This window comes from Macrotis lagotis, chromosome 8, assembly GCF_037893015.1.
Source record: "Macrotis lagotis isolate mMagLag1 chromosome 8, bilby.v1.9.chrom.fasta, whole genome shotgun sequence".
Classification (NCBI taxonomy): Eukaryota; Metazoa; Chordata; class Mammalia; order Peramelemorphia; family Peramelidae; genus Macrotis; species Macrotis lagotis.
In genome coordinates, this window is record NC_133665.1 from 162787084 (window position 1) to 162801617 (window position 14534).

The 14534-nt window shown below is 36.1% G+C and overlaps 1 protein-coding gene across 4 annotated transcripts in view; it reads right to left on the bottom strand.

Moving 5' to 3' along the window:
• MITF (melanocyte inducing transcription factor) overlaps positions 1–14534 on the bottom strand; it is a 276732-nt gene that overhangs the window by 19015 nt on the left and 243183 nt on the right. For all 4 annotated transcript variants that reach the window (XM_074198754.1, XM_074198753.1, XM_074198756.1 and 1 more), the window contains exons 5-6: positions 14120–14215; positions 922–1039 (exon numbers count right to left, since the gene is read on the bottom strand). In XM_074198754.1, coding sequence (XP_074054855.1) covers positions 922–1039; positions 14120–14215 — 214 coding nt within the window. The remainder of the gene's footprint in view (positions 1–921; positions 1040–14119; positions 14216–14534) is intronic.

Below are 14534 nucleotides of genomic sequence, written 5' to 3' on the forward strand. Positions count from 1 at the left end.
ATCATCTCCCCATAAGTATCTATGAGCACTACAATTTATGCTTTTTCTTGTAACAAATCTCTTCCTTGAGGAATAACAAGAAAGTGTAAGGTCTTCAAAGGGGTAAAAAAGAAATTTGTTCCCACTATTACTCTTTAAATTGGAAAAACTGCACTGTATGTGAAATGCAGAATTTAAGTACCAGAAGAAATGAAACCAATTTGCCAAACCCACAAAGATCTATTCTCCAAAGTAGAATTTCTTGAGCACCATTAAAGAATCCAAACACTGACCTAGGCACATTTGGGGGATATAAAATAAATCATAGTTTCTGCCCTCAAGGAACTTACAATTTAGTTAGGGGAATGGACTATGAACACATAAAACAACTAGAGAGCAAAACAACATCTCTGAAAGTTCTTCTGTTAATACAATGAAGGTATGTGTTTTGAAAGAAGGATCAGAATGGAATGAACTTTATGAGGGAAGATTTATTCCAAAAAGGGTTTTGAGTCAGATCTGGAATGAATTGATATTAGTGGAAAAGCAGTAAGAAATTATAAGGGGCAGCTAGGTGGTCTAGTGGATAGAGCACTGGTCCTAGAGTCAGGAGGAACTGAGTTCAGATCTGATCTCAGACACTTAATAACTACCTAGCTGTGTGACCTTGAGCAAGTCACTTAACTCCACTGCCTTGCAAAAAAAAAATATATATATATATGGAAAAAAAGCAGTATCTAGAGAGTTATGGCAACAGAGGCAGAAAACACACTGACTTAAGTAAATAAGACAGAGTGGCCAAATTTCAAAGACAGAGAATTTCAATATAAGTCAGTTTTCTGAATGGATGCTTAGAGAACAAAAAGAAAATGAGCCAAAAACTTATGACTTTTGAAGAATAGATATAGGACATCAAGAAATATAGTGAAATGACTTATTTACCTGTGAGTTCCCTTTTGATATTGGGAAGGTTGGCTGGACAGGAGTTGCTGATGGCCAGCCCTGGAGGTGGCATGCCTTGGTTACCATAAAGGTCGATCAAATTTCCAGAAACGGGTAACTGTGGAAGAAGGAGAAACCCCAAAATAATTAATCCCCAAGGAAGTTTTAGTCTACAAAGGAAGAGAGAATATCTCATGCAAGAACAATTAAAAATTATCATTGGAGAAACAGGATCAACATTTTAGTAAAAAAAGTCTGAAATATTTATCCTCTCATTACCCAAAAAGAAAAGATGCGCTCTCATCCCCCGCCCAGTTTGACAGACTTTGCAAGCTGATGTTGCGATAGTATAACAAGCACAAGTCTTAATGAATATCAGGATCTGACCATTAGTCATCCAGGCCAGGTTATTATTAGAAATAGAACAAAAATGCTTAGCTTTAAAGAAATTTACATAATGTAATGAATGTTGCTTCTTTGGGTCATGTTGCTTTTTTTTGCTTTCTTGAATTTTTAAAAATCATCTTCTAAAAGGCCACAAGAGGGAGCCCATTGCATCTTGTAAATGAACCAAAGTCAAACTAAAAAGGAAGGGAAGAAAAGAGAGAAAGGGAAGGGGAGAAGGAAGGAAGGAGGGAAAGAAGGGAGGGAAGAAGGGAAGAGAAGGAAGGGAAGGAAGGAAGGAAGGAAGGAAGGAAGGAAGGAAGGAAGGAAGGAAGGAAGGAAGGAAGGAAGGAAGGAAGGAAGGAAGGGAGGGAGGGAGGGAGGGAGGGAGGGAGGGAGGGAGGAATTCCAAAGTCAAACTAAAAAGGAAGGGAAGAAAAGAGAGAAAGGGAAAGGGAGAAGGAAGGAAGGAGGGAAAGAAGGGAGAGAAGAAGCGAAGGAAGGAAGGAAGGAAGGAAGGAAGGAAGGAAGAGAAACAAACAAAGAAACAAAGAAGAGCTAGAGGAAGGGAGAGAGAAGAGGGATGAAGGAAAAATGAAAGGAAGGAAGAAATTAAGACCCGAAATAGTTGATGTAAGTAAAATAAAAGGGGATTTCCAATTTATTCTGAATTTGTCATTTCTAAAAATAATACTTCCCTATCTTGACAGCCATAACTTCTGTTTTAATTATGCACAACTGCGGAATTAACTCATTACAATTTTATTTTCTTAATTGCTTTTAATGATGAAAATAGTATAATATCACTCATTATCATCATAACATTTTTTACCCTTATAGTATCACATTATATAGTGGATAATCATCTAATTAGGAAGACCAAGGTTCAAGTCCAGCCCTCCTCCATATCAGATGTGTGAACTTGGGTAAATCACTTAGCCTCTTAGTGTTTCTTTGACTCTAGGTTGCAGAACAGAAGCCAATCTGCATTGATGGAGGGAATTTCCTCACTGGGAGTTCCTATATCCCCAATGAAATCACCCTGGGATGTGCCTCTAAATGTTTTAACAACTGGATCTCCAAAAAAATCCAAATCAAAAAGTATGCAGGACAAACTTTTAAATTCAATCTATATGATAACTTTTTTCTCCATCACTTCCTTAAGTCCAGAAAATCAACCATTTACTCAAACCCTAATTTGTAAGTGCTCACACTGCAAATTGGGTCTGTACTAGCTGATTCCAGCTCATTCCCTGTCTGGTCCCAAACCAATGAATTATAATCGCAGCTTACATCTATAGAATGCTTAAAGATTTGTGAGGCATATTAAATACGCGATCTCATTTGATACTCAAGACAACTTTATGATATACTTGCTATTATTATTGCCCTTCTACAGCTGAACAAAATGGGACAGATTGCCTCAGCAGGGAGGGAGCTGCCTATGACTAGAGAATTTCAGGGAGATAAATATAAGAAGGTGTTATACTCTAGAAACAGACAAAGCAGGAAACTATGCCTCAGTTTTCACCTCTGTAAAATGAAAGAATTGAATCTGATGGCATCTAAGGTTCCTTGTTCTTGAGATCTGTTCTCCTACAATCTATGAAGTCACTGTCAGCATTACTTCAACAACATGTATATAGCACTAAACATACCAACAATACATAAAATTACTTTAACATACGGATACATGTGTGTAAAATGGTGAAACTTAAAATTACTTTGTAATTCACATATAGCCCATCTCTCATTTTCTAAAATACATTAAGAAATAAAAAATCAAAACAAAAACTCAATATAAGCATTGCAGTTGAGAAGGAAGGATGATTCCTACCAGGAAACTTGTACTCTGATTGCCACGTAAGTGTAAGAAGGGGAGAATGTAAATGAAAAAAAAAAATCATTGTTATCAAATGTTTCAGATAAGAATTTGGCATTATATACATATAAATGTACACATTTTCATTATTATATGTGTATATGCAAAAATGTTATTATATGAATATAATATAGTACAAAAGATTTATCATTGTGAACAAATAAAGTTATAAAATGTTTATATTTATAGCTATGCAAATTTTGTATGTATGTACATATATAATAACAAAATGTATATGTATATATTATGATAAAAATATTTAACACCAAAAGTCACTCCCCAACAGATAAGTGGTCAAAGGATATAAACAAGCAGTTCTCAAAAGAATTACAAACTAAACCCATATGAAAGAATGCTCCAAGTCACTAAAAAAAGCAAAACAACCCTAAAGGTTTCACCTCATACCTTGAAAACAGGCAGAAATCATGAAAGACAGGAATAGTCAATGTTGGAGAGGTTTTAGGAAAATTGATACAATAATGCATTACTGGTGGAACAGCAAGTTAGAACGACCATTCATTGGGCTCAGTTGTATCCGACTTGTCATGACCCCATTTGGGGTTTTCTTGGCAAAGGTAGTAGAGTACTTTGCCATTTCTTTCTCCAGCTCATTTTACAGATGAGCAAACTCTGGCAAATAGGGTTAAATGTATTACCCAGGGTCACTAGTAAGTATCTGAGGCTAGTTTTGAACTCAGTTGTTCCTGACTCCAGGCCTGGCATGTTACCTATTGTACAACCAGCTGCCCTGTACCATTCAATAAAATTATGCAAATAAAGTAAATAAAATGTCCAGGTCCTTTGATGGAGAGATTCCACTACTAGATATATATACTCCAAAAAGGTCCCTGATAAAAGAAAGTCTCTATATAGATAAAATCATTAGAGCATCACTTTTAATGGCCACAAATTGGAAACAAAATTAGATTCTCATCAAATTGAAAAGTGATTAAACAAATAGTGGTATATGAATGTAATAGAAAATTACTTTGCCATAAGAAGGGATGAATATGATGAAAACAGAGAAGCACAGACTTAAATGAACTGATACAAAGGGCTACAGAGCCAAAAAAATAACAAACACAATGACAAGGGAGAAGTAGAAAGAACACCCACAAAAGCAGCTGAAAATGAATGCTGAAAAAAATACATGGAAAAAGCATTGGTCCAAATAAGATCTATGAAAAGACAGCTTCCGCCCATTCCTTTGAAGAGATAGGAGGATCATGAGTGTGGAATGAAACTTGCAAACAGTTCTTTTTTTGTTTGTTTTTGAATGAGTAAGTGATCAGTTTGCTGATGATTTTTTTCTCTTAAAATTTTTAGTTTTCATTTGTTATATAGAATGTTTCTCTAGAAGGAAGAGGAGCAAAATGGGGGAAATTTAGGAAAACAAAAAATGTAGTCAAATAATTAGATGCAAAAATAAAAATTATTTAAAAATAGTATTTAATATACTAGTTCATATAGTAGAGCATGATAAAGAGAGAATATACATAGAATACCATGCTTTCCCAGAACTTAGGAAAAAAGTCTATGACACATTCAGACTTATCTTGAAGATATGGAGAATGAATTAATCTTTTTTTTCCAATGTCTTTTTTTCATATCCTGGTTTAATTTTTTTAAAGCTTTACATTATATTATGTTTTGAAAATATTTGTTTTATTCCATAAGTCAAAAAAAATTTAGAAGGTAAAATAAAGTTTATATATATATATATGTATATATATCTGTCTCTGTCACCCATATTCATACTCCTATCTAAATAATGTTTGTCCTTCATTTTTGAAGAAGACCACAATATCAGGAAGGTGATGCCACGACAAACTCACGAACTGGATTGGAGTGAAGGGGACTATGCTAAGTCACCAGACTCACTTTCTCTGGTCCAGTGGCCAGATATGTATCAGGACAACTGGAAAGGATTCTGGATGGGAGACAATCAGTTATGTGACTTGCCCAAGGTCACACAGTCAGTAAGAAACAAGTGTCTGAGCCTGGATTCAAACTCCCATTCCCATGACTCCAAGGCCAGCGCTTTATCTACTGTACCACCTAGCTGTTAGGTGGCACATTGGATAGGTCACTGGCCCAGCAGTCAGGAAGACCTGAGTTCAAATCCAACATGCCTAAATATTTTTCTAAATGTACCTGCCCAGTTTAAATGTACTTTGGTTAAGGGACTTGGGAAAAATTAAGAAAAATAAATTAAAAACTACTACCACTCTCTTCCTTCTCTTCAGGTCTTCCATTAAATGATGCTCATTGACCTTTCCAATTCAATCTCGATCTTGCTTTATTAGTTCCAATCTCTTTGCTAGAATTTGCTAAAAAAAAATCTGAATTTTCAAATGCAAGGATCCATGACCATGTGGAGCTGACCATCTGAAAATCAGCAATGACATCTGGCATTATTTCCCCCAGTTTCCAAAGCCCCCCTTTTGCTCTCTTCCAAAAGGAGGCTCCAATGAGGGTCATCTGGACCAATAAGGGATAAAGGACATTCTGATGGGCAGGAGATGGGCTTTGATAGTTTGAAGAGATATATATTTCCACTTCAGCACCTTTGATATGCACCGAAGTTGAGCCAGTCTGGCAAGACAGGTTGCTTTCTACTTTATGGAAACTTGCATGTCCATTCACGAATATTCCCCAGAGCTACTACTAAATTCTGAGCTCAAGGGCAGGGACACATCATCTGTTTATGTGACAATAAATTGCTTAAGCAAGAGGCTAATACATGCCCTGCGCCCAAAGGTAGCTAAGGAGGGGGTAGCTTGTAGTCAGGAAGATCTGAGTTCAAATCTGGCCTTAGATACTTAATATGATGATCCAAGACAAGTTACTAAAGCCCTCAAGGTCTACAAGTAACTTTTATAGGCTATAAGTCACAGATAAAGGGAATTTCTTACCATGATGAAAGCCAAGTCTAAACAACCAAAATAATGAGGACAAGGAGAAAAGAAGAAGGAGAAAGAGAAGCAGAAGCAGAAGCAAAATGAGGAAGAGATAACAATAACGTCCCCAAATTTCATTACTGTTTAATAATTGGATGATGGTGATGACAACTGACCGTTCAGAAAGTCTACCATCAGGAGACCTAGTTCTTTTCCAGCAATTCAATCTTAATTGTAAGAGCAAAAAGAAACAGGGGAGGGGTGGCTAGGCGGCACAGTGGATAAAGCACTGACCCTGGAGTCAGGAGTACTTGAGTTCAAATCTGGCCTCAGACACTTAATAATGACCTAGCTGTGTGGCCTTGGGCAAACCACTTGACCCCATTACCTTGCAAAAAAAAAAAAAGAAAAAGAAACAGGGGAGCTAAGGTGGACCCTTAAGATCCATGTCCTTGAACTATTTGCATCAATAATTTTTAAGGGCAACTAGGTGATTTAGTGGATAGAGGACCAGTCCTAAAGTTATGAGGGCCTGAATTCAAACCCAGCCTCAGACATTTAATAAATACATAGCTGTGTGACATTGGGCAAGCCACTTAGCCCCATTGCCTTGGAACCCCCCCCCCCAAATAAAGACCATCTTTATATTTAAAAAAAAGAGAAGTTGGGTTGCATAATATTGCTCTCACATTAGAAATTCAACAATTCCTCAAACAGCTCACTTTATGACAGGATCCAAACTCAGCTTTTAGCTCACTCTAGGTTGCACATTTTTCCTCCAATTAGCCTAGGTGACCAATCATCCTCAGGGCCTGTCATTGAGCAGAAGTTTAATCAATCTGGCTTATAGAGGTGGGGGTCTGGCAGTAGGAAATGTTGTAAGCTCTGTCAAACATCCTCACTTTGTTGGGTAACTCCACATAACCATTTTGTTTTATGAAGGAAAGGGGAATAGATGGGATAAACAACTATAGCTTAAGGAACCAAAAGATCCATAAAATCCTCTCACTAATCTAATGAAATATTGCCTACTGGCTGAGCCAGTAGGATCTGTGAATTTCTAATATTTTATTTTTTTGTCTCTCTGTTAGTGTGGTAGGAGTGGAAATGGAGAGGAAACACAGTCCTATTGAAGCTAGGTGGCATAGCAGATAAATGGATAAAACCAGGAAGAACTGGATTTGAATCCTGCCTGGTACTCTTATTAGCTGGGCTACTCTGGACACAGCCCTTAACCTTTCTCAGTCTAAGTTTTCTCATCTGTAAAATGCGGAAAATAATAAAAGAGGGCTGTTGTGAAGATTAAATGAAATAAGGAATAATGTGCCAAACTTCATGTGTTATATAAATGTTAGCTATTGCCCTTATTATCTTTTGTGAATGTGGATATTTTGTTCATGTACTACCCTTTCTGCTAAATTATACAATAAATGAATCAAGCCTCTGAATCTACCAAATCCCAGCAGCATAGAAGGATTATAAAGACAATAGTCCAAAAGGGCACATACCAAGGAAAGAACCTCATTTGTCTACATCCCCAGCTTGATTTGAATTGAGGTCTTTAGAGGGCCTGTTGCCCCAAAATGAATATTTTTTCAAGTAAGTGATCACTGCTAAATGTTAGCCTTTCCTTTCTATGGAGGTCTCCTTCTCTGGATATCAATCGGGCACTGTTACCACAAGTAAACTGGGACTTTTATGCTTTGTTTGCAGTGGCACAACAGTGGCCTTGTTGTGCTTGCAGAATGGTTATTTCTAGACTGTAACTCCCTAAGGACAATTTCCTCTCTTAGTGTTCCTTCTACCTTCTATTGAAAGAAAAAAAAAAGAAAAAAGAAAAGGGGGGGGTGGAGTGAGATAGACTGAGACAAAAAGTAAAAGAGAGACATAAAGTTAGAGAAAGGGAGAGACAGAGACAAAGACAGAGGGAGAGGGAAAGTGACTGAAGAGAGAAACGGAGAGATGAAGAGATGGAGAGACAGAGAAGGGGAGAGATAGAACCACTTAAGTCAAAAGTAATCAAGTTAAGGTCAACCCTGGGAGATTTGTGATAAACAATGCCATCCACATGCAGAGGAAAAAAACACACACAGAGAGAGAATCTGAATGTATACTATATCTACTTTTTAAAAAATTAAAAATTTTGGTTATGTAAAAAAATGTAAAAATATATAGATTATATATATACACATATAAATATAAATTTGCAAACAGATAAATTTTGAAAAACTAACATAGCAAGTAATTGGAAAAATAAAATAAAATATCAATTAAAAAAGCAATCAAAGTTAAACAGGCAAAGAAAAGTTGAAAAGCTAATCTAAGGCAAGCTTTAATTTAGGAAAAGAAATAAATGTAAATACTTAACAGGTCAAAGATTATAGATTTTGAAATGGAAGGGATCTTTCGGAGGACAAAGAGTCAAAGTCCCCTAATTGAGGAACAAGGGTCTGAAGTGGTTAAATGATTTTGCCAAAGTCACACAGGGAGTGAGGAATAAGTAGAAAAGGGCCAAGATCTGAACATGAGATCCAAGTCTTCTAACTCATTTCAGAATGGAGCTTTGAAGGGGTGAGGATGATGGAAAAGGCTAACAATCCAAGATTGTTGAAAGGGTAAAGTTTTAGAGCAAATGAGATGGCTTCCAAATAGGGTTCAGTTTTCCTTCTTACACCAGGGCAATAGTTCTTTGAGTGAAGACTTTTTCAGGTCCACTTAATCAACATTATCTACTTTATTTTTTTCAGTGCTTCCTTCAAATGTATGTTGGATACATCTCCTCCCCCCACCTGTCAAACTGCTCTTCTAATTTTTTTAATGAGATAATCTTTAATACGAAGGGTACTAAAAATAAAAAGAAATTCCTACTGGAGAACTGTTCTATGGCTACCAAAAAAACCAATAAAAAGGGAAACATTTCTTTGCATCATTTCTCAGGTAACTGTTTGGTATCAAAAACATAGAAACAATGGACAGATATATGTCCAAAAGCAATTCCCCAATACATAAGTAGTTAAAAGATATAAGCAACCAGTTCTCAGAAGAGGAACTGACAAATGTTAACAATGACATGAAAGAATGCTACAGATGATTCGTAATAAGAGAAATAGAAATCTTGAGATCTCCCCTCATACCCTGTAAATTAGCAAAAGGGACAAAGGATAGGTTGGTGAAGTTGTGGGAAGGTAGATACACAAAAGCATTGTGAATTGAGTTGTGAATCAAGACGACCACTTTGGAATTCCACATATAAAATGACTAAAATGTTCATAACCTTTGAACCAGAGACTCCACAACTAGACATATACCCCAAAGAGGTCATTGATGAAAAAAAAAAATCCCTGTTGTTAAACCAAACTATTTAAACAGCTCTTTTTTGTGCTAGCAAAGAATTGGAAACAAAGTTGATTACTATCAATTGGGGAATAATTAAACAAACTGTGCTGCTAGATGAATGTATAGAGGATATTATTACTCTTTAAAAAGAGTTGAATATGATGAATAGAGAGAAGAATGGATTTATGCAATCTGATGAAAAATAAAAGCAAGACCAAGAAAGGAACATACACAATGACTATAATTATGTAAACTGAAAAAAAATTACAAAATAATAAAAAAGTATATGCCACCGGGTGGCTAGGTGGCGCAGTGGATAAAGCATGGGCCCTGGAGTCAGGAGTACCTGGGTTCAAATCTGGTCTCAGACACTTAATAATTACCCAGCTGTGTGGCCTTGGGCAAGCCACTTAACCCCGTTTGCCTTGCAAAAACCTAAAAAAAAAAAAATAAGTATATGCCACCGAAGGACTGAAAACAGTCATCTTCAAAAACAGAGATATCGCAGTTCCATTATTTGGCAGAAGTGAGAGGTCCATGAGTGTGGATATATTGGATATATTTTCAGACTTTTTTTTTAATGTACAGATCAGAAAATATTATCTGTTATATAAGATAGCTTTCTGGAAGTGCTGAGGAGGAAAACTGGGAGAAAGATTATGTGAAACCCAACTGATATCAATAAAAATCTATACTCAAAAATATGACCCTGTCCCTTACCCAATTTCACAAAGAGAATAAATCACTTAATCTTTTGGGCCCTAGGGATCTAAATTTAAACCTAGGGTTGGCTTTCTTATTGGTCTCCAAAGTTCTCATCTATTAGCTAAGGAGTCAGTTAAGGATACTAATTTTTATCCTGGAGGACACAGATGGTAGTAATGATGGAAAATCAATGCATTTTTCCAAACCAAAGAGGCCACCGTTACTATTTTTAGGATGGCACCAGACACTGTATTGTTAGAAATTACCTCAACCTCAATAGCTAGGAATGAAGGTAATTCAGAAATCCCCACAGAGAGCCACTTGTCCAGTGGGTCTTCCACTACAGACGTTCTGAGATTGCTGCCATTACTGCAGCTGGGAAAGAAATCTCTGAATGTGATAATTCTGCTGAGTGGATATAAACAAAGAGCTACCTGTTCATGGTAGTAGATTGACTATATATGACATTTTGGGGTAGCCAGGGTATTCTATTTGAAACTTCCCAGGAACTCTCAGAAACTCAAGTTAGAGAAATTGCAGGGCATGCCTTTATAGGTCATTCTAAATCTTTAGGTTGAGTTAGAAAATGTCTTCCCTTTGCATTATTACTCTAACATCCTTCCTACAGCTTTGATGCTATCCTGTTAAAAGTTATCAAAGACATATGGAAGTCAGGGGACTATAAAAGCAAGCTGAGAATTTGGGGGGCTGGCGCAAAAACATTCTTAAGATGTGAATACATTTACCATGAAATGGGGGGAGACACAGTTAAAAGAACACAATTTCTGATGGTACAGAAAGTAAAAGAATAGTAAAGGACTCTTAAGAAATGGACAGAATGAAGACTTCAGAGAAGTTTGGGAAAACTCATCTGAACTGATGAAGAGGGAAGTTAAGCAGAGTAGGGAAACAATGTACATCATTATAACAATCAGAAACAGAAAAATAATTTAATATTACATGATGATAATGTCCAAGCCTGGTCTGCTTCCCCTCTTCATAGAGGTGAGGTACGATGGATAAGAAACATTTATTTCCTCTAAGATGTTTTCCAGATACGTGGTGTCTCTTTTGTATTCACATAGTTATTTGTATATTGTCTTGGCCAATAAAATGTGAGTTTTTTAATAACTAATGTTGAAGGGATGTAGGGAAATTGAGACATTGATGCACCATTGGAGTATTTGGGAAATATTCAACAATCCCATGGAGCAATTTGGAACCATGTCCCAAAAGCTATAAAACCATGCTTATCCTTTAGCCTGATGGTACCAATGGTAGACATATATTCCAGAAGAGATGAAATATGAGAAGAAAAGAAAAGAAAGCACCTCTTTCCTAGTGACAGAAATTGAGATTGGGGGAATGCACAGAGGTTAGGGAATGGCTCAACAAATTGCAGTATGGGATGGAGATGAAATGCTGTTCTATTATGGGAATTGATGAACAGGATGCACTCAATCAAAAACTTACACAAGCAAATGCAATGGGAAATGTGCCTTATAAAAAGTAACGCAATATTGCAGGATGATCAGCTGTGAATGACCTACCTTTTCTCTGCAATGTTGTGATCCAAGAGAACTCTAAATGGACTTCTGATAAAGAATGCTATGTCCCCAAAACAGAGCTAATGGTGTCTGAATACAGACTGAAGCATACTTTTTTTTCCCTTCTTTATTTTTCTGGAGTTTTCTTTTTCTTTTTGGGGGGGGCAGGGAGGTTAAATTTACTTTTACAACATATCTATTATAGTAAATATTTTCAAGACTACACATTTTTAACTATATCAAGTAACTTGCTTTGTCAATGATGAGGAGTGAGGTGGGAGAAAGGGAGAGAATCTGGCACTCAATTTGGTAGTGAATGTTGAAACTTGTTTGTGCATGCAACTGAGGAAAATAAAATTTTAAAATTAAGAAATCAGTAGGGGTGAGACTTCAGAAAACCCTGGAAAGACTTACATGAACTGATACTGAATGAAGTGAGCAGAACCAAAAGAATACTGCACACATTAACAGCAACATTGTGTGGTGACCAACTATGATGGACTTGCTCATCATAGCAATACAGCAATCAAAGATAATTCTAAAGGACTTGTGATGGAGAATACTATTCACATCTAGAGAAGTTGTGGAATTGGAATGCTGGAGAAAGTTTTACTATCTTCAATTTTTAAAATTTGTCTTATGTTTTATGGGGGTTTCTCCCCCCTCTTGTATTTTTTTCCTTTTTGTTCTGATTTTTCTTTTACAACATGATTAATATGGAAATATATTTAACATAAACGTGCATAACCTATATTAGATTGCCCTATGCCAGAATGAAGAAAAATGTGAATCTCAAAATCTTACTAAAAACAATGATTCTGGAAAAAAACTATCTTTGCATGTAGTTGGAAATAAATAAATGAGTGGGGGGGGGGGGGAAGAATGTGAATTCCTTGAGAACAAAGACTGCAATTTTGCCTTTCTTTGTATATACCTACATTCCTTAGCATCCTATGTAACAGTGAGTGGGCTTTGCAATAAGACAAATGACGTAAACCAAGGTACAATTATTGTCTTGATTAATCTGGAGAATCATTTTTTCCTCTCTTTAACAAAAACTTGCTATAAGGAATAGCTCTCTAGGCAGTGAAGGGTAAATATATGTCTAAAAATGAGGATGGCATGAAAACAAGAGATCAATGAAACTAAAATGTTGCAAAGAATACAACTGAGGTCTCAAGTTGGAAGAGTTATGGCCTTGAACAAAGTAAAAAATAAAGAATAACAGATGAGTTTGACAAGCTGGGTCATAAGCACAGAAGACTGGGATGGGCTGGAAAAGGAGAATATTTTCAGTACATTATATTGTGAAATCACTATATTGTAGATGTGAGTAAAAATTCTGTCTAGCACACTAAGGAGATTTATTTTTGGAAGTATCTATTTTTAAATACAATAAAGTCTCATGGCATAGCCATTAAGGAAAACTGGATAACAAAACTCGTGCATAACTTTTAAAGTGATAGGCCTAACCCATGGGAATCAGAGAATCACAAAATTTCACTGCTGAAGGGACCATAGGTGTATTAAGTATAAGAAAAAGCATTCTGCTCCCTCTCTCTCATCTGCCCCACCAAAAAACATTTGCTTAAGTGACTATTCAGTCTCCATGAGAAGTCTTCCAGTGAGATGGAGTCAAGGGGGTGCTGATAGATATATGACAGTTGGCTCTTTGAAAATACAGGATATACTTTAATTTGCATTATTTTTTCTCTATCACTTTAAGTCTTAATCAACATATCAATAAATCAAGTTCTGATTTGTACCATTTGTCCATTTCCAAGAAGCAAATTCTAACACTGAAAACTTAACACCGAAGCTGGCATGAGCTAGCCTCACTAAACCCTGGGTGGATTCCATTATGTGAGCCATTCATTCCTGCATTTTGATAATTCTTTTAGAAGTCTTTCCTCATCTCAAACATGCATTTGTCTTATTGCAAAGCCTACTCACTGTTCCTCAATACAACCAAATAATATGGCTTCTGATCAGTGATTAAGGTTTTCCATTGTTGCAAAATAATTCTCTTTTTCCTCATCCCTAGATCACTCATGGATACTAAAATAGGGTCCTAAAAAGTATGTTGCACACCATTTTGAACATTAATATCTCATTTATCTCCTGATGTTGCTACTACAACACAATAAATGGTTATCAAGTGGCTTGAGAGTTTGACACATCTAAACAATCATCCAGACTCTAAGAATGGACTTGAACCAGATGGATAACAGAGCTTAGTCATGAACTTCTTTCTCTGGTCTAAGAAATTCATGATACCAATAATCAAAAGACATCTACTAAGTAATCACAGAACAGCATTCCATTTTGCTAACCACATGATTCCCAAGACCATGATTCCTGTGTATTTTCAAAAAGTAAAAGGAAAGGATGGGGCTGTTGGTAGCAACCCATGAATCTTTATAAAAAATAATGTAAATTAATACCGTATTGGCCATTTGCAATGCTGGATCCATCAGGCCTAGGATTTCTTCATTGTAGCTTGATTCAAGGCTAATTATGTCATCAATTACATCATCCATCTGTTAGGAAAGAGCATTGGAAAATATATATAAGCAAACTACCTCACACGATTCTCCTTTTATTTTTAAATAGGCATGATTCAAAGTCTTTCATGACTTTTGGTTAATTTTTTTAAAATACTTTTTTCCCCAAAAAAATGAAAGTGAGAGATGTTTTCTTTTGTTCTTATGGGGGCAGGAGTGAAGGGGAAGCAAGGGGAGTTTGGAATTCCTCAACCACAAAGATCATATGAAATAACATAAATAGGGATCTTTGGAAACTTTAAGATATCTCATATAGCTAGAGTGAGTATTATTATTATTATTATTATTATTATTT